The following is a 26,075-nucleotide window of genomic DNA, read 5'->3' as shown; positions in this document are numbered from 1 at the left end:
CAAACTATGGTACAAAAATGTGAATTTCCGCTTTTTGAAGCAGCTCTGACTTTCTGAGCGCCTGTCATGTTTCCTGAGGTTCTACAATGGCCAGACAGTACAAACACCCCACAAATGACCCCATTTCGGAAAGTACACACCCTAAGGTATTCGCTGATGGGCATAGTGAGTTCATAGAACTTTTTATTTTTTGTCACAAGTTAGCGGAAAATGATGATTTCTTTTTTTTTTTTTTTTTTTCTTACAAAGTCTCATATTCCACTAACTTGTGACAAAAAATAAAAACTTCTATGAACTCACTATGCCCATCACGAAATACCTTGGGGTCTCTGCTTTCCAAAATGGGGTCACTTGTGGGGTAGTTATACTGCCCTGGCATTCTAGGGGCCCAAATGTGTGGTAAGGAGTTTGAAATCAAATTCTGTAAAAAATGACCTGTGAAATCCGAAAGGTGCTCTTTGGAATATGGGCCCCTTTGCCCACCTAGGCTGCAAAAAAGTGTCACACATCTGGTATCTCCGTACTCAGGAGAAGGTGGGGAATGTGTTTTGGGGTGTCTTTTTACATATACCCATGCTGGGTGAGATAAATATCTTGGTCAAATGCCAACTTTGTATAAAAAAATGGGAAAAGTTGTCTTTTGCCAAGATATTTCTCTCACCCAGCATGGGTATATGTAAAATGACACCCCAAAACACATTCCCCACCTTCTCCTGAGTACGGAGATACCAGATGTGTGACACTTTTTTGCAGCCTAGGTGGGCAAAGGGGCCCATATTCCAAAGAGCACCTTTCGGATTTCACAGGTCATTTTTTACAGAATTTGATTTCAAACTCCTTACCACACATTTGGGCCCCTAGAATGCCAGGGCAGTATAACTACCCCACAAGTGACCCCATTTTGGAAAGAAGACACCCCAAGGTATTCCGTGAGGGGCATGGCAAGTTCCTAGAATTTTTTATTTTTTGTCACAAGTTAGTGGAAAATGATGATTTTTTTTTTTTTTCATACAAAGTCTCATATTCCACTAACTTGTGACAAAAAATAAAAACTTCCATGAACTCACTATGCCCATCAGCGAATACCTTGGGGTCTCTTCTTTCCAAAATGGGGTCACTTGTGGGGTAGTTATACTGCCCTGGCATTCTAGGGGCCCAAATGTGTGGTAAGGAGTTTGAAATCAAATTCTGTAAAAAATGACCTGTGAAATCCGAAAGGTGCTCTTTGGAATATGGGCCCCTTTGCCCACCTAGGCTGCAAAAAAGTGTCACACATCTGGTATTGCCGTACTCAGGAGAAGGTGGGGAATGTGTTTTGGGGTGTCATTTTACATATACCCATGCTGGGTGAGATAAATATCTTGGTCAAATGCCAACTTTGTATAAAAAAATGGGAAAAGTTGTCTTTTGCCAAGATATTTCTCTCACCCAGCATGGGTATATGTAAAATGACACCCCAAAACACATTCCCCAACTTCTCCTGAGTACGGCGATACCAGATGTGTGACACTTTTTTGCAGCCTAGGTGGGCAAAGGGGCCCATATTCCAAAGAGCACCTTTCGGATTTCACAGGTCATTTTTTACAGAATTTGATTTCAAACTCCTTACCACACATTTGGGCCCCTAGAATGCCAGGGCAGTATAACTACCCCACAAGTGACCCCATTTTGGAAAGAAGAGACCCCAAGGTATTCGCTGATGGGCATAGTGAGTTTATGGAAGTTTTTATTTTTTGTCACAAGTTAGTGGAATATGAGACTTTGTATGAAAAAAAAAAAAAAAAAAAAAAATCATCATTTTCCACTAACTTGTGACAAAAAATAAAAAATTCTAGGAACTCGCCATGCCCCTCACGGAATACCTTGGGGTGTCTTCTTTCCAAAATGGGGTCACTTGTGGGGTAGTTATACTGCCCTGGCATTTTCCAGGGGCCCTAATGTGTGGTAAGTAGGTAAATGACCTGTGAAATCCTAAAGGTGCTCTTTGGAATATGGGCCCCTTTGCCCACCTAGGCTGCAAAAAAGTGTCACACATGTGGTATCGCCGTATTCAGGAGAAGTTGGGGAATGTGTTTTGGGGTGTCATTTTACATATACCCTTGCTGGGTGAGAGAAATATCTTGGCAAAAGACAACTTTTCCCATTTTGTTTATACAAAGTTGGCATTTGACCAAGATATTTCTCTCACCCAGCATGGGTATATGTAAAATGACACCCCAAAACACATTCCCCAACTTCTCCTGAGTACGGCGATACCAGATGTGTGACACTTTTTTGCAGCCTAGATGCGCAAAGGTGCCCAAATTCCTTTTAGGAGGGCATTTTTAGACATTTGGATACCAGACTTCTTCTCACGCTTTGGGGCCCCTAGAATGCCAGGGCAGTATAAATACCCCACATGTGACCCCATTTTGGAAATAAGACACCCCAAGGTATTCAATGAGGGGCATGGCGAGTTCATAGAATTTTTTTTTTGGCACAAGTTAGCGGAAATTGATATTTTAAATTTTTTTCTCACAAAGTCTCCCGTTCCGCTAACTTGGGACAAAAATTTCAATCTTTCATGGACTCAATATGCCCCTCACGGAATACCTGGGGGTGTCTTCTTTCCGAAATGGGGTCACATGTGGGGTATTTATACTGCCCTGGCATTCTAGGGGCCCTAAAGCGTGAGAAGAAGTCTGGAATATAAATGTCTAAAAAATTTTACGCATTTGGATTCCGTGAGGGGTATGGTGAGTTCATGTGAGATTTTATTTTTTGACACAAGTTAGTGGAATATGAGACTTTGTAAGAAAAAAAAAAAAAAATTCCGCTAACTTGGGCCAAAAAAATGTCTGAATGGAGCCTTACAGAGGGGTGATCAATGACAGGGGGTGATCAATGACAGGGGGGTGATCAGGGAGTCTATATGGGGTGATCACCACAGTCATTGATCACCCCCCCTGGAAGGCTTCATTCAGACGTCCGTATGCGTTTTGCGGATCCGATCCATCTATCAGTGGATCCGTAAAAATCATGCGGACATCTGAATGGAGCTTTACAGGGGGGTAATCAATGACAAGGGTGTAATCAATGACAGGGGGGTGATCAGGGAGTCTATATGGGGTGATCACCACAGTCATTGATCATGCCCCTGTAAGGCTTCATTCAGACGTCCGGATGCGTTTTGCGGATCCGATCCATCTATCAGTGGATCCGTAAAAATCATGCAAACATCTGAATGGAGCTTTACAGGGGGGTGATCAATGACAGGGGGGTAATCAATGACAGGGGGGTGATCAGGGAGTCTATATGGGGTGATCACCACAGTCATTGATCACGCCCCTGTAAGGCTTCATTCAGACGTCCGGATGCATTTTGCGGATCCGATCCATCTATCAGTGCATCCGTAAAAATCATGCGGACATCTGAATGGAGCTTTACAGGGGGGTAATCAATGACAGGGGGGTGATCACCACAGTCATTGATCATGCCCCTGTAAGGCTTCATTCAGACGTCCGGATGCGTTTTGCGGATCGGATCCATCTATCAGTGCATCCGTAAAAATCATGCGGACATCTGAATGGAGCTTTACAGGGGGGTGATCAGGGAGTCTATATGGGGTGATCACCACAGTCATTGATCATGCCCCTGTAAGGCTTCATTCAGACGTCCGGATGCGTTTTGCGGATCGGATCCATCTATCAGTGCATCCGTAAAAATCATGCGGACATCTGAATGGAGCTTTACAGGGGGGTGATCAGGGAGTCTATATGGGGTGATCACCACAGTCATTGATCATGCCCCTGTAAGGCTTCATTCAGACGTCCTGATGCGTTTTGCGGATCGGATCCATCTATCAGTGCATCCGTAAAAATCATGCGGACATCTGAATGGAGCTTTACAGGGGGGTAATCAATGACAGGGGGGTGATTACCACAGTCATTGATCATGCCCCTGTAAGGCTTCATTCAGACGTCCGGATGCATTTTGCGGATCGGATCCATCTATCAGTGCATCCGTAAAAATCATGCGGACATCTGAATGGAGCTTTACAGGGGGGTGGCCAGGGAGTCTATATGGGGTGATCACCACAGTCATTGATCATGCCCCTGTAAGGCTTCATTCAGACGTCCGGATGCGTTTTGCGGATCAGTTCCATCTATCAGTGCATCCGTAAAAATCATGCGGACATCTGAATGGAGCTTTACAGGGGGGTAATCAATAAAAGGGGGGTAATCAATGACAGGGGGGTGATCAGGGAGTCTATATGGGGTGATCACCACAGTCATTGATCACGCCCCTGTAAGGCTTCATTCAGACGTCCGGATGCGTTTTGCGGATCCGATCCATCTATCAGTGGATCCGTAAAAATCATGCGGACGTCTGAATGGAGCTTTACAGGGGGTTGATCAATGACAGGGGGGGTAATCAATGACAGGGGGGTGATCAGGGAGTCTATATGGGGTGATCAGGGGCTAATAAGGGGTTAATAAGTGACGGGGGGGGGTGTAGTGTAGTGGTGCTTGGTGCTACTTTACTGAGCTACCTGTGTCCTCTGGTGGTCGATCCAAACAAAGGGGACCACCAGAGGACCAGGTAGCAGGTATATTAGACGCTGTTATCAAAACAGCGTCTAATATACCTGTTAGGGGTTAAAAAAAACACATCTCCAGCCTGCCAGCGAACGATCGCCGCTGGCAGGCTGGAGATCAACTCTCTTACCTTCCGTTCCTGTGAGCGCGCGCGCCTGTGTGCGCGCGTTCACAGGAAATCTCGGCCATCGCGAGATGACGCATATATGCGTGACTCTGCGCAGGGCTGCCACCTCCGGAACGCGATCCTGCGTTAGGCGGTCCGGAGGTGGTTAACAATACTACCCACCTTGAAGAGGTGAAGTTAGTGACACAAGTTTATCATAGACACTGCACCTAACTTGAACCCTACATAGCTAAATGTTTAAAGGGGTTTTGCCATCTCAGACAATGGGGGCATATCGCTAGGATATGCCCCAATTGTCTGATAGGTGCGGGTACCACCTCTGGGACCCGCATCTACAATAAGAAAGGAGCAGGGAAATGAACGGAGGGCGCACTGCGCATGCGCAGCCGCCCTCCATTCATTTCTACGGGGCCGCCGAAAATAGCCAAGCACTGGCTCGGCTATTTCTGTCTTCCCCATAGAAATGAAGCAGGGGCCGCGCGTGTTTAGTCTCTCAGGAGATACGAGGTTTAGTCCCCAATAGGAATACATGCATGCTCAGTTCAGCCAAGTATGCATGTGAATGGGAAAGTAGGAATAGATATCTGCCAGCCGACAGCTGTCTGAATGTTTTTTGCTAGCCTTTAGACAATATGTCTGGAATCATAGTATACATGGACTGGAAGACCACACATTCCTGCTACTTTCAGTAATTCAAGGAGAACCCCAAAATGTGATATAATAGTGATACCTTTTCTGTTATAATCATCATCTCTTCTTTTGACAAAAGATTCCAGAAAGCCGCCATATCTTGCACTGTTTCCGACGACCAGTTTAATGGGTTTCTACGCAGAACAGATATACTGATAATACATTGAGACAACGCTTCTTATCAGCGGACACAATGCTAACCTATAGATCCTTGCTTACCCGTAATGTTCCCAAATTCTGTGTTTAATTGCTTCACTTTGTTCTCGGCTGAGATTTGTGCAGGCCTTCATCTGATTTAACGCTGCCTCCATTACAGTGGAGGGTATACCGGTCTCTATGATGCCTGGAGACAGGTGACAAATGAGATCCCCAAGTATATCGACCTGATACACATCGGCAACGGAATTGTTCTGAAAGACGGAGGGAACGGTTATATTTGTTTGCAGTTGATCAGTGGTTTATATATATGTTTTTATATATATATATATATATATATATATATATAATTTTTGGACTATAAGACGCACTGTTTTTAGCCCAAAAGTGAGGGAAAATGTCAGTGCGTCTTATAGTCTGAATGTTAATGACCACTTCCATTATGAAAGCGGTCATCAGCATGTGGGAGGCGCAGGGAGGGAAGCACTACGTAGGCTGTATTCACCTTCCCTGGTTTTCCGGGTCCCGCCCTGCACAGTGTCCTGACTGCGTACAGAGTCAGGATGCAGTGCACGTAGGTGCGTACTATGACAGTGCAGTGCAGGAAGGAAGAAGACGAGGGAGCTGTGAGCGCAGGATCTACAGAGGGGCAGGGACATCCGGAGCAAGCGAGGTAAGGTTTTTATTTAATTATTTTTTAAATGTCTTATATGAGGTCTAATGGGGTCTGATCTGAAGCCTAATGGGGACCGATACGAGGCTGATGGGGTCTGATCTGAGGATGATGGGGTCCAATCTGAGGCTGATGCAGGTCTGATCTAAGGCTGATGGGGGTCTGATCTGAGGCTGATGGGGCTCTGATCTGAGGCTGATGGGGGTCTGATCTGAGGCTAATGGGGCTCTGATCTGAGGCTGATGGGGCTCTGATCTGAGGCTGATGGGGCTCTGATCTGAGGCTGATGGGGCTCTGATCTGAGGCTGATGGGGGGTCTCATCTGAGGCTGATGGGGGTCTGATCTGAGGCTGATGGGGCTCTGATCTGAGGCTGATGGGGGGTCTCATCTGAGGCTGATGGGGGGTCTGATCTGAGGCTGATGGGGGGTCTGATCTGAGGCTGATGGGGCTCTGATCTGAGGCTGATGGGGCTCTGATCTGAGGCTGATGGGGGGTCTGATCTGAGGCTGATGGGGGTCTAATCTGAGGCTGATGGGGGTCTAATCTGAGGCTGATGGAAAATATCAATTTTTCTTATTTTCCTTCTTTAAATCTGAAATAAATCCAGACTGTTCTCTGAGACATCTATCCAAAAAGTACTCACGTATTAGACTGTGAAACTGCAGTGCAGAAACTCTTACCAGGCACTGATTCACTTTGCTAATTACGAAATCCTTCTTGCTTGCTTGTAACAGCAAATAGTTAAGATCAATCTTCCTTAGACCAATTAACATCTGTTTGCAGAGAAGGTGAGAAGCAAAATATTCTGTCCTGAAAGGGAAAAGGATGATTAACAGTTAGCAAAGTAAATCAATCCACGTAGGCAGTGTGACAAACGTGTTGCTATGATTCACCTAGGATGCGAGGATGCAAGGGAGAGAGAAGGAAAAAAGAAATGATATATATATAATTCCTTTTGCCTGGGTTAATGGAGGTGGGTTAGAGCTGGCAAATGTACCTGTGATATAGTTATATTTAATCTAAATTGGTGCAATTTTTTTTTATAAAGGTAAGAGCCTGACAATTCTGATTGTCTGCAGCCACCACTAGGGGGAGCTCACTACTTAGGGATTTATACAGCTGCTATTAACCATATGCAGTGAATTTCTGCTAGTGGCGAAAAATGCTTTTTTTAAAAAACAGATTTAAGGGGTTTAAAAAATAACCAACTTTTCACCAGTCATGCCTCCTAATGCAGAGACCCCCATTGATCCCAGGCAAAGTAGTGATTATCATTGAAGTGCTTTAATCATTTGGAGGTTTTCAATAAATCCCATTTATTTAAATGAAAAGTCATGGTGCCGTTGGACACACTGATGGTCGGACAGACTTCTAGACTTTTTTTTTCCAGGAGCCAAATTTCATAAAATCAGATCTTTATGAATTATCAGGACAACATCTACTGTATATAGGGGCATTCCAGTAATTTCAAGTTGTGGATAGTGGATACCTATTAGATTGGTGGGGGTCCTAACAAGGGGACCCCATACTCCACAGAGCCCCCTGAAATGAATGGAGGAGTAGGTTTACCCATGTGCACTGAAGCTCCACTCATCTCTGTGGGACCTGTTGGAAAGCGTTGTACTCAACTATCTACAGCAGTCCCATACAGATGGGGTTGGATAGGGGATAACTTGAAATTACCAAATTATCCCTTTAAGGTCCAGCTCTACGTGAATGTAATTTTTTTCCCAATAGTCCAGAGTTAAAAGGGGTTTGCCTATCGAAGATATTGGGGCATATGTAGAGGACTGTACCGCTGTGACCCCCGCAATCAGTAGAACGAAGTGCCAGTGGCGCTAGGAACCCAGCATCCCATTATGTCAGCTCCCCCTAGTTTTTTTTCCATGAGGTGCCATTTTAGCCAACTCAGGAGTGGATACTCAATCTGCATGCCAAACTTCATCAAAGTGAAAAATGTGTCTGTCCTCCATTAAGTTCTGAAATTCTATTCATGACCCTGAAAGAGCAGGATGAACAGCTACTTGCCACCACTAGACTGGAGACAGTAGTGCATGAAGGAGGACAAGTAACTATGAAATACATTTATTTCAAATTATTTCTATCATTGATACATTTTTGTTTTTTTGGTATTTATGATCTTTTTTTGCTTTCTGCTCATTACTTTAGCTATTGACTGTAATATAATGTTATATATAGTTATTTTTTTTAGCAGAAAACGTGGTCTTGTGATACAAGAAATCTTGCAGTGAAATACCTCATCCTGAGTACACAAGAAGCCTCATCGTCTGATATTCTCCACTTGCACTTGTGGCATCGCTGCGGGGGATGATGGGACTGAATGACCCAGGTGATAGGATATAATTCATTTCTCATCACGGCATTAATGATCAAAGCAGGACGGTCCTTGCCTTGGGAAGAACTAAGCGATGCTTCCTCTCCCCTCATTTACATAAGCTACAGTATACATTACAGATTCCCCCCCCAAAATCCTTTGAAGTTGTTAACTTACGGAAGCACGGCCAGCAGGAATGGAGGGATGGTTGCACGGGAAACTCTCCAATATTTCCATGCCAGGCAATGGATCTTAACATGTAAAATTAATAAAAAACATGCAATATAAGTATAACAATATATATAATATTAGTAACAGTTCATGATACAAGTCGTCACACACAACCGATATCAACCAGCATTCTCTGTCCGTACCTTCCTTATTCTGATGCTAAATATTGGTGGTGGCATACATGCCTCCATCCTGGCCTCCATATATTTCAGTGATAAGCTGGGTTCTATATGCACATAGGTTAAGCTGTGTTCACACCAGCGCTAGTAAGTCCCTCCATTAGAGGAGCAGAAGAACTGAAATAGCGAAAATGCTGCATTCGGCCAAACAGACTTTTCTGACTATAATGTGGTCAATTAGTTTTTTTATTTTTTGACATTTCTGCGTGCAAAATTTCTTTGTCTGCTTTTTTTTTTTTGTTGAATTTGCAATGGAGGCCTGAACGAAGCCATCAAAACAGATGTGAACTTACACTTACATGGTATTATTTAATTAAAGGGAACCTGTCACCGGGATTTTGGGTATAGAGCTGAGGACATGGGTTGCTAGATGGCCGCTAGCACATCCGCAATATCCAGTCCCCATAGCTCTGTGTGCTTTTATTGTGTCAAAAAAAACGATTTGATACATATGCAAATTAACATAAAAGAGTCATATCTTACTTGTGTGACCAGAGAAGAGTCATATTTTCAAGCTCTGACTCATCTCAGGTTAATTTGCATATGTATCAAATTGTTTTTTTTACACAATAAAAGCACACAGAGCTATGGGGACTGGGTATTGCGGATGTGCTAGCGGCCATCTAGCAACCCATGTCCTCAGCTCTATACACAAAATCCCGGTGACAGGTTCCCTTTAAAGGGGTTTTCAGGATTTTTAAAAAAAAATCCACCCCCCACCAGTGGTACCTGTAAAGAGATCTGTACTTTCCTGCTCCCTGACTGCTCCATTGTTCCTGCAGATCGCCAGGGAGCCACAGAGCCAGTATGGAGTGGTGGGGAGCAGATCAGTATTGATTTCTTCACAGGTTCTGGCGCTGGAGGGAAGAAATAAAAAAAAAATGATGGACAACTCCTATGACTATACAATGGCATACATCAGACGGATCCATTGGAGGTGTACAGTCGTGGCCAAAAGTTTTGAGAATGACACAAATATTAGTTTTCCCAAAGTTTGCTGCTAAACTGCTTTTAGATCTTTGTTTCAGTTGTTTCTGTGATGTAGTGAAATAGAATTACACGCACTTCATACGTTTCAAAGGCTTTTATCGACAATTACATGACATTTATGCAAAGAGTCAGTATTTGCAGTGTTGGCCCTTCTTTTTCAGGACCTCCGCAATTCGACTGGGCATGCTCTCAATAAACTTCTGGGCCAATTCCTGACTGATAGCAACCCATTCTTTCATAATCACTTCTCGGAGTTTGTCAGAATTAGTGGGTTTTTGTTTGTCCACCCGCCTCTTGAGGATTGACCACAAGTGCTCAATGGGATTAAGATCTGGGGAGTTTCCAGGCCATGGACCCAAAATGTCAACGTTTTGGTCCCCGAGCCACTTAGTTATCACTTTTGCCTTATGGCACGGTGCTCCATCGTGCTGGAAAATGCATTGTTCTTCACCAAACTGTTGTTGGATTGTTGGAAGAAGTTGCTGTTGGAGGGTGTTTTGGTACCATTCTTTATTCATGGCTGTGTTTTTGGCCAAAATTGTGAGTGAGCCCACTCCCTTGGATGAGAAGCAATCCCACACATGAATGGTCTCAGGATGCTTTACTGTTGGCATGACACAGGACTGATGGTAGCGCTCACCTTTTCTTCTCCGGACAAGCCTTTTTCCAGATGCCCCAAACAATCGGAAAGAGGCTTCATCGGAGAATATGACTTTGCCCCAGTCCTCAGCAGTCCATTCACCATACTTTCTGCAGAAGATCAATCTGTCCCTAATGTTTTTTTTGGAGAGAAGTGGCTTCTTTGCTGCCCTTCTTGACACCAGGCCATCTTCCAAAAGTCTTCGCCTCACTGTGCGTGCAGATGCGCTCACACCTGCCTGCTGCCATTCCTGAGCAAGCTCTGCACTGGTGGCACTCCGATCCCGCAGCTGAATCCTCTTTAGGAGACGATCCTGGCGCTTGCTGGACTTTCTTGGACGCCCTGAAGCCTTCTTAACAAGAATTGAACCTCTTTCCTTGAAGTTCTTGATGAGCCTATAAATTATTGATTGAGGTGCAATCTTAGTAGCCACAATATCCTTGCCTGTGAAGCCATTTTTATGCAACGCAATGATGGCTGCACGCGTTTCTTTGCAGGTCACCATGGTTAACAATGGAAGAACAATGATTTCAAGCATCACCCTCCTTTTAACATGTCAAGTCTGCCATTTTAACCCAATCAGCCTGACATAATGATCTCCGGCCTTGTGCTCGTCAACATTCTCACCTGAGTTAACAAGACGATTACTGAAATGATCTCAGCAGGTCCTTTAATGACAGCAATGAAATGCAGTGGAGATTAAGTTAATTTTCATGGCAAAGAAGGACTATGCAATTCATCTGATCACTCTTCATAACATTCTGGAGTATAAACAAATTGCTATTATAAAAACTTAAGCAGCAACTTTTCCAATTTCCAATATTTATGTAATTCTCAAAACTTTTGGCCACGACTGTACATTGGGAAATCCTCCCGAAGATACCTCCGGTGTACATTGCAAATGCAAATTAACAGAACCTTACTCTCTGTAATACAGATATTATTAGTGCAGTGCACCAGAGGAAGACTGCAAGGGGTTATTTACTGGTAAGCGGGTTAATTTGATGTCATCAATTTAAATGTTGTGATTTCATTGTTAAAGCTCTAACTTCCATATGCACTGTGTATCCCTAATAGCAATGTATGGGCAATATATGGTTAATATTGGAAGACTGTTTAGGTTATTAGGGTGATGGACTGAGTCCGCCCCCTGGCTAATTCATGTGGAATCTGGCCTGAGCAGAGCTACAGGAAGAATGTGTATGAGTGAGAGTTCCTGCAGAACAAGCCAAGTCCAGAGAACCTTTGTCTGCCAAACAACCTACTCTTCTAACAGAGGACCCCTGAGAGAAAGAGACCAGACATCTATAGAAGGTCCAGAACTATCCACGCCGTTCAGGACTCCACAGCACAGTATTCGCTAGTTTATGGCATTGAGTCTTTGCTGCTGTAAAAAGAGCATATTGCCTTTGGCACCCACCACACTTTGAGATAGACTGGCCATCCAGATCTAAATTGTGCACCCCTCAGCCCGGAAATTGCAGAAAGGGTTAACAAGAACAGAATAGCACGTCTGTGGTTAGTTGGAAAGACTGTAAAGTGTCCTTAGAAGGACAGTCAAGAAGTACTACTATTACCATCATTGTTGCTGCCTATACACAGTGATTGGGAGGATACTATACTGTCATATACTTTGGAACTGTGCCTTTTACTGCTACATGTACTACTACTCCCATCATCGATTTAATAAAGACTTTATTTATTGCAACCAACAGGCCTGATTATTGACTCCACCATCCATCTGCCTCTGCATCTGCACTCCTGCCTTGCCCCCAGCCAAATTGTTCACCATCAAGGGTACCCCAACTACCACCAAGCAGGAACCCCAACCCCATAGTGTGCCCCAAGGGAAGAAAGGGTGCGCCTTCCGTTCACTGTGTATGGCCCAGGGAGAGCCAGGATGAAGATTGCCACAATAATGACTATTACCACTCCTCACCTTCCCTTTGGGTCGTTGCCTTAGCAAATGTTTATTCATTGTATAATTTCTATAATGTTCCTGTATACTTTCTACATCTATTTATTACAGTTTTCAAGATCTCTGCTTTCAGTCTTTAGATAGAAACCTTCCTTGCTTACTACCTGATGTGGAGAAAGTAAGGGCAGATTCCTCTCTATGAGCTTGTAGTGGTTCAGGAAGGTCGGCTTGCTCATCTTGTCTACGTATTCGCAGGTCATTCCTTTCACCAGTTGTCCTGTACTAGAAAATATAAGGGGTAAAAACAGGCTGTGAAGAGTCTGGGGGGCCCCAAACAATATGGAGGAAATGTAAGGCAGCAGGAGGTGGGCTTTATTCAGGTTGGTGAATTTACATGCATGTAGGTGGCAGTGGGCACATGGTGCCCTGTGTGGGTGCTCTATGTGTAGGTTACCGCAACCTGCTCCTAAAATCCTGCGTATACCATAGGTGAGATGTCCTACATTTTAACAACTGATCGTCCTGTGAGGTGGGTTTGATCCGTCATGAAAATCCAATATGGCTGATCTCATTCCCATAAGAGTGGACACCCAGAAATCAGAGAGCATCACGAATATCACACTACTACATTTGATGGCCTATGATCACAACACTACGCAAAAAAAACACCACTTCATAATAAAAATACTGAATGTTCCTAGAGTATTATTACACTTTACCTAAGAAGATTCACCAGTGGTACATTTGGAGACAGTAGGTCAAACAAAAGAAGGGCCTGAAATAGAAAATATATAAAGTACATGGTTAATTACAGAAGACATCCCTGAAAATATAAGTGAAGTCATACTCTCACCGCTCCCATTATGATACTTCACACTGTCCCGCCACTGCCGCAAACCACCACTAACCTGTTATCAGTTATGGCGACAGACGTAATGATAAGCTTCTTTCTATTAAGCCCCATGCACACAACTTGTTTTTGGTCTGCATCCAATCCGCATTTTTTTGCAGATCGGATGCTGACCGGTTAATTTCAATGGCACCGCTAAAACGCGGTATGCCTGTTCCACTCTCCAGCAAAACAGATAAAACATGTTCTATTCTTGTCCATTTTGAGAACAAGAATCTGCATTTTTAATATCGGGTCTGACATGTGGAACAGGAAAATGCAGGACACACATGGCCGGTATCCGTGTTTTACAGACCAGCATTTGGGGAACGCAAAAAGGATACGGCCGTGTGAATGAGGCCTAATAGAGAAAAGGAGCTTTGATGGATAGCAGTGTGTGATAGACTTGCCTTCAACTGCACACTTCATAGGCGCTGAATGCCACTTAAATTCCCCCCCCCCCCCCCCCCCGCTCTGAAGGATGTCAATGAAGTCAGGAAGGAGGACCACCTAGCATGACTCCTTGGGAGAGTGGCTCCACCCCCATGACTCCTTGCTGCCATAAGCATGCATCCGTCAAAGCTCTTTTTCTCTCTAATATTATACTTATAAACCTGTCACTATGACGGATAACAGGTTAGTGGTGGTTTGGGGGGCTAAATCCAGGTGACAGGTTCCCTTTAATAAATGTTGTTAAGTTACTCTTTGTCGTGGGGTGACTGCTGCCTCCGGCAATTTCTTGAAGGAAACTACAGACCCCTTCCTGAGAAATGTTTTTATAAAAACTACATTAGTAAACCCTCTTACAGAAGAGAATAATGGCTGCAGCTATAAGTGACCGTTACTTCCGAGCTACTAGTCAATTAGTGGTGTAACCAGAACTAACTGGGCCCACAGCAAATTTTTGAATCCCCCCATTCCTCTTAATGCAGACCTCAGACCGGACCAAAAAAAATAAAAATACTCACCTCACTTCAGTGTGAGTTTTCGATGTTTCTGCAGCACTCTGTTTAGGCACGCGCTACACTGTGACCTGACATTGCACAGCGTTAGGTCATAGTGTGCTACTATGCAAACTGCGTCCCATCCTGAAGCTGTGCACTGCCAAGCGCCTGGAGAAGAAGAACAGGGAGCGGAGAGTAATACCAGTGCTAGACTAGGAGCACCATACTCACTGCTCCCTGAGCACTGAAAATAAATCCATTTGTCCTCCTCTCGGGTCCCTTCATGCAGAAGAAGAACAGGGAGCGGAGAGTAATACCAGTGCTAGACTAGGAGCACCATACTCACTGCTCCCTGGGCACTAAAAATTGTCCCCCTCTCGGGCCCCTTCCTGAGTTTGGGCCCTGTAGTAGCCGCTTCCCCTGCTTCCATCTACGCCCTTGCAGTCAACACTGCCCCTCCGATTCTACTGGCAGCTTGAATGGATCCTCAGGGCATTTGGGTTAAAGCTACAATTACCTGACTCCTTCTCAGCTCTTTGTCACTTAGTTCTGTTACGTCCACGTTCCCTTGTGCGAGCAGTTGTGAGAGAGACACGTGTTTAAAGAAGGCTCCATTCATGTCTGACAGGACGGTCTGAAATTCTCCAGAAGACATCAGCTAATGAGAAGAAGCAAAGTAAGGAGATACGACTGGTGAGATTGTGTTATTTTATGGTGTTCTTCTAAATGGAAGGGAACAATATGACTATTTTACAAGGTTGAGTCTGTTAACTGGCGTCATGATCCTAGATGATGTGAGGGCGCTACCTGTTATGCTGTAACCATTGTCATGTCTGCATTGTATGAGAATACCTTAATATACAGATACCATTGCCTTTATATCAGCATATAACTACTGGTAAAGTTACAATAATAAATTTAGAAGAAGTTTGAGGGAGCAGTTTTGGATAGTATGGCCACATGTATCAAAAATCTGCACAGGAATCGCGCAGGGCAAAGGAATTTTTTTGAGATCCGGTGACGTACCAGGCTCTCCATAGGGACTGCTAGGCAGAAGCTTCCGCCCAGCAGTGAGCCCGGTGACATCACAGGCACTAATGGGTGGGCTTTAGCGCTGCCCTAGTGTCACAGTCATTACCTTTGACTGTGACCTTCCGTTCTTGCTCATTCGGCGCTCCTCGCTGAAGTTCTGTTCCTGTGTGTTATTTGTGGTTCTGTATGGGTTAACTCCCCTGTATTCCTATTAGGAGTTAATCCTCTGTCTACTCCATGGGTGTGGTCTCTCTGCTGCACCCATGGAACCTGTATATAAGGCTGAGGTTTCCTCAGTTCTGTTTCAGCTCTCCTGGTGTGTGTTGTCTTGTCCTGCTCCTGGTTTGTACTCTCTCTCCCATGCTGCTGACCCATGGGATCCGTGTCTGTCTGTGCTCTGTGGGTTTCCCTACTTGTTCATTGCGTCCTCTTTCCCGTCCATTTTGATGTCTTCCTTCCTGTCTTTCTGTTATCTGTTCTGTCAGTTATGTTTTAGTTACTTTGTGTTTATTCTGATGTCTGTGTTCAGCAAGCCTTTGCAGTAGAGTGGTATGACAAGGCCATGCAGTTTACTACTGGTGGAGCAAGTCCTTCTCTGCTCATTGCCACTCCTGCTCCCTTGCGTGAACTCCTGCTTGTATTATTAGTTGCTCTGTTTTGTATTCATATGTCTGTGTTCAGCAAGCCTTTGCAGTAGAGTGGCATGACAAGGCCATGCAGTTTACTACTGGTGGAGCAAGTCCTTCTCTGCTCATTGCCACTCCTGCTCCCTTGCATGAACTCCTGCTTGTGTTATTATTTGCCCTGTTTTGTATTTACCTGTCTGTTATGTTTGCCTATGTGCCGTCGGTACCTTCTGGTACCTGTTGTCCATTCGCTCCTGCTGTCACTGTCTAGGTCACGCTCCAGAGTGGACCCTGGCAACTTCCTGTGGCTAAGTCTAACCCTACCATCTAGGGCTCTAGTGAAAACCAGGAGTTGCTTAGTTACGCCCCTCTGGAGTATTACTAGACAGTGGCGCAGTGGGGGTTTTCTCCCACTGTGCTGACGGTACATAGAGCTCATGTTTTATCTGTGCTGCTTTCCATGTTTCTGTTTGTGCAATAAACTCTTATGTGTCTGTACCTGATTTCCGTTTATTGCTTGACGACACGGTGGTCTCTCCTGGGACCTCCAACTCGTGACACCTAGCCTGTAAAATGGCTAGGGCAGTGCTAAAGCCCGCCCATCAGAGCCGGTGATGTCACCGAACACACTGCTGGGTGGAAGCCTCTGCCCAGCAGTGTGTTATTATACACGAAAAAGCTCTTGCCCTGCGCGATCCAGCCTTGCCACCCTCTCCAATCTTAAAAATGGGGCTCCATCTCCAGCTGACATAAATGCAGAGGAGGTCACACGTGCTTGGAGCTATTCTCCATCATGGAGGCGCCATGGGTGGTACGCAGTGTGTAATATGGACCCATAGGTACTCTGTGCCACAAATACAGGGTCCATGAATTGTTCACCTTTCCAGTTGAAATTCCAACAGGGACTGAGAACTGAGACCATAACCATACAGAATTATTCCTAATTTTTTTAAGATAGCAAGGTTAAGCCAGTGCATTAGACCTAATGATAAGCAAACCTCTGGTTACCTTACTTAGGAAGCTCTCTTGTTGTGCTGGGGTGAAATATGCTACATGCTGGGAGAGTCCACTCTTCATAGCCATAAAAAAATCCCGGGGATTCATCTCATAAAAGGACTCTGCACTGACTCCTGACACCAGTTCTCCCAGTTGACTTACGTTGGAATATGTTAGAACCTAATATGGAAAATCATATATATACCAAATGTTATCATGGTGACCCCAAAATACAGTGAATGTTTCTAGATCCACTATGGCCAAATGGGTTGGACTCGCTCACCAGAGTACCCGAGGATCCTCCAATGGGTCCAGGCCCACATACAATAGTTGGCACCAAAAAGAAAAAAAGGTCCAGGAGAAAAAAAAAACATTTGGAACCCCAAACAAGGAACCCCAGTAAAACACAGGGCCAAAGTCACCTTTAGCACAGTTTATCAATCTCATACATTTATGCTTCCGCATGGCTTATTTTTTTTGCCTTTGTCATCTACGTCTTCTATTAATGCACACTACACCCTCAGACATTAAAAGGGCATCCTGATGGGATACGCCATTAATGTGAGATTGGAGTGGGTCATGCCTATGGGACCTGCTCCTATCTAGAGAACTGAGTCCCTGAAGTGAAGGAGAGCACGAAGTGCTGTGAGAGTTCTGAAAATTTTAAAAGTCCAAAAATTTTCAGAAGTCCATCTGCGTTGAATGGAGAGCACATCACCTAAACATGGCCATCTTTCGAATCTCCTCCATGGGACTGCTGGAAATGGCCAAGCTCCCACTCAGCTATTTTTGGAACACCCATAGAGGTGACCGGAGGGTGGCAGCGCATGTGTGGCTGCTCTCTGTTCACTTCAGGGGTCCTATTCTGGAGATAGGAGCAGGTCTCCTATCTGACATTGATGGTGTTTCCTAGTGATAGGTGATGTCCTAGATAGGAATACCCCTTTAACGTCAGCTGGAAAACCTTTCTAGCCATAATTTAATGTTTTTCTACATACACATCACCTTCTCAAAGTGGAGAAACTTCCTTGTAAGGACCATAATCTGGCTCTTAGTCCACCCCGAGACTTGCTGGAGTGTTAGGATAGCGCTCTGCACAGCTTCTGGAGATAAGGATTCCAGCTGGGATATGGTCAGTCCAACCACGGCATCTGAGAGAGAGCCCAGGCTTTCATTTAAGGTCTGGTTTAAGACAGCTATTTGAAGGAACTGAGACTTTAGCTGTAAAAAAAGAATATCATTTTATGTATTTATATCCATTTCTATTCCTGTAATTAAAGGGATTGTGCTAAGATCTTAATTTATCCCATATCCTCAGGTTAGCAGAGGGTCGGGTCTGATCTCTGGGATCTCCACCCATCACGAGTAGGGGAGTCTCGTGCATCCATAGGTCAAGCATGCACGCTACCGCTCCATTCATTCTCTATGGGACTTAGCAGAGTGCTTTTGTTGGCAGTCAGTGAATGAGTGGTGGTCACGCTCGCTCACACAGTGGACTTACACTGCGGATAGGAGATAAATGTCCATGGGACAACCCCTTTAATACTTCACATGGACAAATGTCTAGCTTCTTACTATAAATAAGAATGGTACAATTCACTAACAACAAATAAGATCTTGAAAATTGTGCAAAATTGAAACACAAATTATATGTAACAAACCAGCCTTCATCCCTCTCCCCCCAAAAAACCCTCTCTTCACCACTGTTCTCACTCATAGCCTCGATGAAATATCATATTTTCTGTATATTTAATTCAGTTGTTATTAACCTATATTCCCTGAGTGAACGGTTAGATTTTTACTGTGGAAAATGAAGAATATTGTGGTTCCCTAAGGCAGTTCTGAAGGCTTTTTGATGCTGATATATTACGTGCATGGCATGAGGACAAATGTAGTGCCCAAGGTCTGCGCAGGTGTTCGGCTGTGTCCGTCAATCAGCAAAATACCTCTGGAAGATGGGTTATAACGCTGACGGCTGTGAACTGGAAATGGAAAGTAACTCATGTCCTTGGGTCGTAGGACAATCTATCCTCTCCAGACCGTAAAACTGACCGTGGCTTTTCAGAGAGTCTGGTAAGACAAGCTGCCTGTAGACTCGATTTCCAATTTCTGCCGTGTAAATGAATATTAAAAATCGTTGTAATAAAGAATTTTCCAAAATCTAAAAGAAAAATTATAGGCACAAAAAGAGTCGCTGGTGAATGAGCGGGAAAACAAGGAAAGCAATAAGGAAAAACACCTGGAATTACAAGATCATGAGCTTTGTAGTTCAGGACTCAGTGAGGGGACAAGAGGTTTGGCCGGCACACGCTGAGGTGCTCGCCGCATGGGATAGGATAATGACCACGTGTGATGAAAAGAAAGATCCCAGCAGACGAGTCTTCAATGCTTGCAAAGTTTTATTGCCTGTAACAATAGTCCATCAAAGGGACGCGTTTCGGCTCAACGCGAAACGCGTCCCTTTGATGGACTATTGTTACAGGCAATAAAACTTTGCAAGCATTGAAGACTCGTCTGCTGGGATCTTTCTTTTCATCAGTGAGGGGACACACGGAATATGTCCCTTGTAGATAGGGGTTTACACAGATCTCATAGGGCCCCACAGCCAAACTTAGTATGGGCCCCCTGCTCCACCCAGTTTCCCAGTACTCGCACGTCAGTCGCTGTCAAGCCATGGAGAATGCAAAGCGTGAGGCCCCAGATTTACGTTTTTTTTATGGTATTATTATCTAGGCATTGTATGTAAACTGTATACGGTATTATTAGTAATGTTACATTGACTGTAGGTACAATATGGTACAATTATGTAGACACTATATGGTACCATTACTATGGTTGTTCCTTTTGCTGTAGGCAGCCTATGGTACAATTATGTAAGCTCTCCATGTAAAGACTATATGATACTATTAGTATTATTGTTACTTTTACTGTAGGCCCACTAAGGTACAATTATGTAGATGCTATATGGTACTATTGTTACTTTGACTGTTGGAACACTATGGTACAATTCTGTAATCTCCATGTATACACTATATGGTACTATTGGTATTGTTGTTACGTTTACTGTAGATACATTATGGTACAATTATGCAGGCACTATATGGTGCCATTACTATGGTTGTTACTTTTGCTTTAGGCAGCCTATGGTACAATTAGGTAAGCTCTCCATGTAAAGACTATATGGTACTATCAGGGCCGGCCTTTGGGGTGTGCGAGCTGTGCGGCCGCACAGGGCGCCATGGCAACCGGGGCGCCCGGCGGCCGACGCAGCTCGCAGTCGGTCTCTTACAGCAGGCCGGCCCGAGATTGTGTGAGGCAAGCCTGGTGAGCTGAGCCGCTGCAGCTGCCAGGTCAGGTTCCGGAGCGTGGAGGAGGAGCTTAGGGGCGCAGCGTCCAAGTGCTGCGCCTTCACAGAGAGCCGCGGAAGGATCCGCTCAATGTGTGAGGGCGACGGCCGGTGCTCTGCAGACAGGGAGGGAGCAGAAGACTTCAAATAGTGAGTACCTGTTCTTATTGTTTGTTTTTTTTTACCAAATATCTTTCATTAAATGGGGGCAGGGGACTGGATAAGGGTGACACTGGGTATGATTAAGGGGCAGGGGACTGGCTTTGGTTGACACTGGGTATGATTAAGGAGGGCAGGGGACTGGGTAAAGGTGACAGGGTATGATTAAGGGGGGCAGGGGATTGGCTCTGGGTGACACTGGGCATGATTAAGGGGGGCAGGGGAATGGCTATAGGTGACACTGGGTATGATTAAGGGGGGCAGGGGACTGGGTAAGGGTGACACTAGGTATGATTAAGGGGGGCAGGGGACTGGGTAAGGGTGACACTGGGTATGATTAAGGGGGGCAGGGGACTGGCTCTGGGTGACACTGGGCATGATTAAGGGGGGCAGGGGAATGGCTATGGGTGACACTGGGTATGATTAAGGGGGACAGGGGACTGGGTAAGGGTGACACTGGGTATGATTAAGAGGGGCAGCGTCTAATTGAGGGGGCAGGGGACTGGGTAAGAGTGACACTGGGTATGATTAAGAAGGGCAGGGTACTGGGTAAAGGTGACAGGGTATGATTAAGGGGGCCGGAGACAGGCTATGGGTGACACTGGGTATGATTGTACTTGTTTGCACTTGCACTTAAATTATCTGTAATTAAAAAAAACTTTTGTTACAAAGATTGTTTTTCTCTTTGTGTATGTTTAGGTGAACCGGGGGGGGGGGGGGGGGGGGGGGGACGACAAGATTAGCTTGAACACCTGAACACCTAAGGCCAGCCCTGGGTAATATTAGTATTATTGTTACTTTGAATGTAGGCAAACTATGGTACAATTATGTAGACACTATATGGTACTATTACTACTGTTACTTTGACTGTAGGCACTGTAAGATGGTACAAGGAATCATCGTGGATGATAGGTACGTGTCACCGAGGTTCCTGGCCTCGGTGGAGTAAGAGCCGGTTTTTATGTGTCAGCAGCAGTTGCTGTTTGACACCTTAATACTTAGTATGGCTGTATAGCTGATCCGGAACGGCTCTTACTGGGAGTAGTCAAAGTGCTGGGTGGGTGGCTACTCCCCATGTTCCAGGCCGGGTTTTGTCAGGCCTAAAAACCAGCCAGCACTGCCAGGTGAGGAGGATTACCTCAGTCTGACAATGGAGCTCAGGAGGTGTGTGTGCTGGGATCTGAGGCTTGGGCCGTGCTGGAGGGCTGAGACCCGTCTGTAAGGGAAACAGGCCCCTTAAAAGCCTGCTATGGACTGCTGGAGGCAGAACTGCCAACAAGGTGATTTTTGCTTTGTGGACTTTCCATTGTGTGTGAACTAACACCAAGACTGCAAAGTGACGTTTTGTTTTTGCTTTATGTGTGACTAAACAAGGACGTTTGATTTAAGAACTGGTAATTTGCTTCTGTACTGCGTCCGCACACCCTGTCTACCAGAGCGAATCCCCACAACTGTAAAATCTTTTCAAAAGACCATGTCTTTGAGAAGACCACCCACTTAGCCAGACCAGTTTTCTTGCAAGTGATTTTTAGTTACACCCATTATGCAAACTGGCCATCTTCTATGAGAAGACCCCCCTTTATAGAAAACTGATTTTTAATGCAATTTTGGGTGGTAGACATTTCAAGGTATTAATATTGTTGATACTTTTACTGTTAGCATCGTGTTATCTTGCAGACACACTATGGCACTATTATTAAAGTATTATTAGAGTATTATTACTCTCCATGCCTCCAAAAAAGAGGTTGCATCCTCTCCAAAACACAGCTCCTAAGAGCACAGGGCTCTAATGTCACATGACCCTCCAAGGACCGGGAGTACATGTATACTATAAGGGCCAGGTTAAAGGGGTTCTCCGGGCTTTTAATATTGATGACCTATCCTCAGGATAGGTCATCAATATCAGATCGGCGGGGGTACGACACCTGGCCACCCCACCAATCAGCTGTATGAGTGCATGCAGTGAGCACGTGCCATCTCCCTTTTCTCTACTTGCTGCTATGTCTATGTCAAAGTAGCACCGAACAGGAAGAGAGACGGGAGACGGCACGTGCACACTGTGTGCACCTGATCAGTGGAGGCTCCGGGTGTGCGGACCCCCTACGATCTGCTATTGATGACCTATCCTGAGGATAGGTCATCAATATTAAAAGCCCAGAGAACCCCTTTAAACCAGAGATCAGGGCCGATCCTAGGGTCACAGGCGCCTGGGTGCAGAAATATTTCTGGCGCCCCCACATGGGCGTGGTTATCTTACTAACTCCTCCCCTTTACAATGTTTCTATGGCAACAACTTCAGCCCCCAACTTCAGCCCCACCAATTTGCTTTGACAATAACTTAGTCAACGGCTTTGACAAGTCAAAATAAATGTCATGTGCCAGTAGCCAGAGCCCCCCCATATCATGTGCCAGTAGCCAGAGCCCCCCATATCATGTGCCAGTAGCCAGAGCTTCCCATATCATGTGCCAGTAGCCCCCCTTATGTGCCAGTAGCCCCCCTATGTGCCAGTAGCCCCCCTTATCATGTGCCAGTAGACCCCCTTATCATGTGCCAGTAGCCCCCTTATCATGTGCCAGTAGCCCCCCTTATCATGTGCCAGTAGCCCCCCATATCATGTGCCCGTAGCCAGAGCCCCCCCCTTATCATGTGCCAGTAGCCAGAGCCCCCCCCCATATCATGTGCCAGTAGCCAGATCCCCCCCCCATTATCATGTGCCAGTAGCCAGAGTGCCCCCATATCATGTGCCAGTAGCCAGAGTGCCCCCATATCATGTGCCAGTAGCCCCCCATATCATGTGCCAGTAGCCCCCCTTATCATGTGCCAGCCCAGTAGTCCCCCCTTATCATGTGCCAGCCCAGTAGTCCCCCCTTATCATGTGCCAGCCCAGTAGTCCCCCCTTATCATGTGCCAGCCCAGTAGCCCCCCTTATCATGTGCCAGCCCAGCCCAGTAGTCCCCCCTTATGTGCCAGCCCAGTAGCCCCCCCTTATGTGCCAGCCCAGTAGCCCCCCTTATCATGTGCCAGCCCAGTATTGTACCTATATAAAAAAATTAAAAAAAATAATACACTTATACTTACCTCCAGCAATGCGATGCGATGCAGGCCGCCTCTTCCGTCTGTGTCCCTCGCTATACGGCTCAGGCGACGCGATGACGTCATCGCGCCGCCTGCACCGGCCTCTGATAGGCTGCCAGCACTAAGCCGGCAGCCTATCAGAGGAACAGGAGGGGACACACCTCTCCCTCCTCTGCCGCAGCACAGGCATCTGTATTGCCGTCCTGAGGACGGCAATACAGATGACTATGGAGATGAGCGCTTCCGCAATGGAGGCGCTCATCTCCTGCTCTGCCCTGTCGCCGGCCGCGGCCGCCCCCACTTGTCACCAGGGCCGCGGCCTTGCGGCACTCAGGCTTGCCGGCCCACCGGGAAATTTCCCGCTATCCCGGCAGGCCAGTCCGGCCCTGCGCTCGGCGCCTTTCGGGTGACAGCGCTGGGGTGCGGGGCACCCACTGCACCCCGTGTAGGATCGGCCCTGCCAGAGATAATAACATGCACACACATTTATCATCCCTTCAAACTGTGCAGATGACACACATAACCTAATCCAGTATCTACTCCATTTTTGTTTGGATTTGCCCACCTTTTGTACATCGGCCTGGAAGCCCCTCAGCTGGTTGCACTTAATCATTTGATGTAACACAGCTTTTGCCATCCCAGGATCAAGATCTTGCATATCATCGTAGAAGCAGATGAGTAACCCCAGTCTAAAATGCACAAAGGAGCCAAAGTTACCACTGTGTTCATACAGATAGACCGCGCTAAGCTCTGCACCCCACAACCGTGTTCAATGATAGTCATGTCGCTTGCCGGACAACAAGGCTGTACAATCTTTCTCTTCCACATTACACTGTGTGCAGAATTATTAGTCAAATGAGTATTTTGACCACATCATCCTCTTTATGCATGTTGTCTTACTCCAAGCTGTATAGGCTCGAAAGCCTACTACCAATTAAGCATATTAGGTGATGTGCATCTCTGTAATGAGAAGGGGTGTGGTCTAATGTAATCAACACCCTATATCAGGTGTGCATAATTATTAGGCAACTTCCTTTCCTTTGGCAAAATGGGTCAAAAGAAGGACTTGACAGGCTCAGAAAAGTCAAAAATAGTGAGATATCTTGCAGAGGGATGCAGCACTCTTAAAATTGCAAAGCTTCTGAAGCGTGATCATCGAACAATCAAGCGTTTCATTCAAAATAGTCAACAGGGTCGCAAGAAGCGTGTGGAAAAACCAAGGAGCAAAATAACTGCCCATGAACTGAGAAAAGTCAAGCGTGCAGCTGCCAAGATGCCACTTGCCACCAGTTTGGCCATATTTCAGAGCTGCAACATCACTGGAGTGCCCAAAAGCACAAGGTGTGCAATACTCAGAGACATGGCCAAGGTAAGAAAGGCTGAAAGACGACCACCACTGAACAAGACACACAAGCTGAAACGTCAAGACTGGGCCAAGAAATATCTCAAGACTGATTTTTCTAAGGTTTTATGGACTGATGAAATGAGAGTGAGTCTTGATGGGCCAGATGGATGGACCCGTGGCTGGATTGGTAAAGGGCAGAGAGCTCCAGTCCGACTCAGATGCCAGCAAGGTGGAGGTGGAGTACTGGTTTGGGCTGGTATCATCAAAGATGAGCTTGTGGGGCCTTTTCGGGTTGAGGATGGAGTCAAGCTCAACTCCCAGTCCTACTGCCAGTTTCTGGAAGACACCTTCTTCAAGCAGTGGTACAGGAAGAAGTCTGCATCCTTCAAGAAAAACATGATTTTCATGCAGGACAATGCTCCATCACACGCGTCCAAGTACTCCACAGCGTGGCTGGCAAGAAAGGGTATAAAAGAAGAAAATCTAATGACATGGCCTCCTTGTTCACCTGATCTGAACCCCATTGAGAACCTGTGGTCCATCATCAAATGTGAGATTTACAAGGAGGGAAAACAGTACACCTCTCTGAACAGTGTCTGGGAGGCTGTGGTTGCTGCTGCACGCAATGTTGATGGTGAACAGATCAAAACACTGACAGAATCCATGGATGGCAGGCTTTTGAGTGTCCTTGCAAAGAAAGGTGGCTATATTGGTCACTGATTTGTTTTTGTTTTGTTTTTGAATGTCAGAAATGTATATTTGTGAATGTTGAGATGTTATATTGGTTTCACTGGTAAAAATAAATAATTGAAATGGGTATATATTTGTTTTTTGTTAAGTTGCCTAATAATTATGCACAGTAATAGTTACCTGCACACACAGATATCCCCCTAAAATAGCTAAAACTAAAAACAAACTAAAAACTACTTCCAAAAATATTCAGCTTTGATATTAATGAGTTTTTTGGGTTCATTGAGAACATGGTTGTTGTTCAATAATAAAATTAATCCTCAAAAATACAACTTGCCTAATAATTCTGCACTCCCTGTACAGAGAAAAAGTAATGCTTGATCACCTTCTGTGTGGTAGAGCCGCTCATCTTTTTGGCTTACAAATACTAATGCAGAATACTGACCAAATATGG

The 26,075-nt window shown here is 45.4% G+C and overlaps 1 protein-coding gene across 1 annotated transcript in view; it reads right to left on the bottom strand.

Moving 5' to 3' along the window:
- Positions 1-26,075, bottom strand: part of OTOA (otoancorin) — a 60,524-nt gene that overhangs the window by 21,482 nt on the left and 12,967 nt on the right. The window contains exons 11-20 of the mRNA XM_040441435.1: positions 24,152-24,275; positions 18,011-18,226; positions 17,018-17,185; positions 14,869-15,009; positions 13,238-13,293; positions 12,683-12,800; positions 8,738-8,811; positions 6,906-7,035; positions 5,614-5,804; positions 5,435-5,528 (exon numbers count right to left, since the gene is read on the bottom strand). Coding sequence (XP_040297369.1) covers positions 5,435-5,528; positions 5,614-5,804; positions 6,906-7,035; positions 8,738-8,811; positions 12,683-12,800; positions 13,238-13,293; positions 14,869-15,009; positions 17,018-17,185; positions 18,011-18,226; positions 24,152-24,275 — 1,312 coding nt within the window. The remainder of the gene's footprint in view (positions 1-5,434; positions 5,529-5,613; positions 5,805-6,905; positions 7,036-8,737; positions 8,812-12,682; positions 12,801-13,237; positions 13,294-14,868; positions 15,010-17,017; positions 17,186-18,010; positions 18,227-24,151; positions 24,276-26,075) is intronic.

Source organism: Bufo bufo, chromosome 7 (assembly GCF_905171765.1).
Source record: "Bufo bufo chromosome 7, aBufBuf1.1, whole genome shotgun sequence".
Lineage (NCBI taxonomy): Eukaryota > Metazoa > Chordata > Amphibia > Anura > Bufonidae > Bufo > Bufo bufo.
This window is presented reverse-complemented; position numbering and strand designations above follow the sequence as displayed.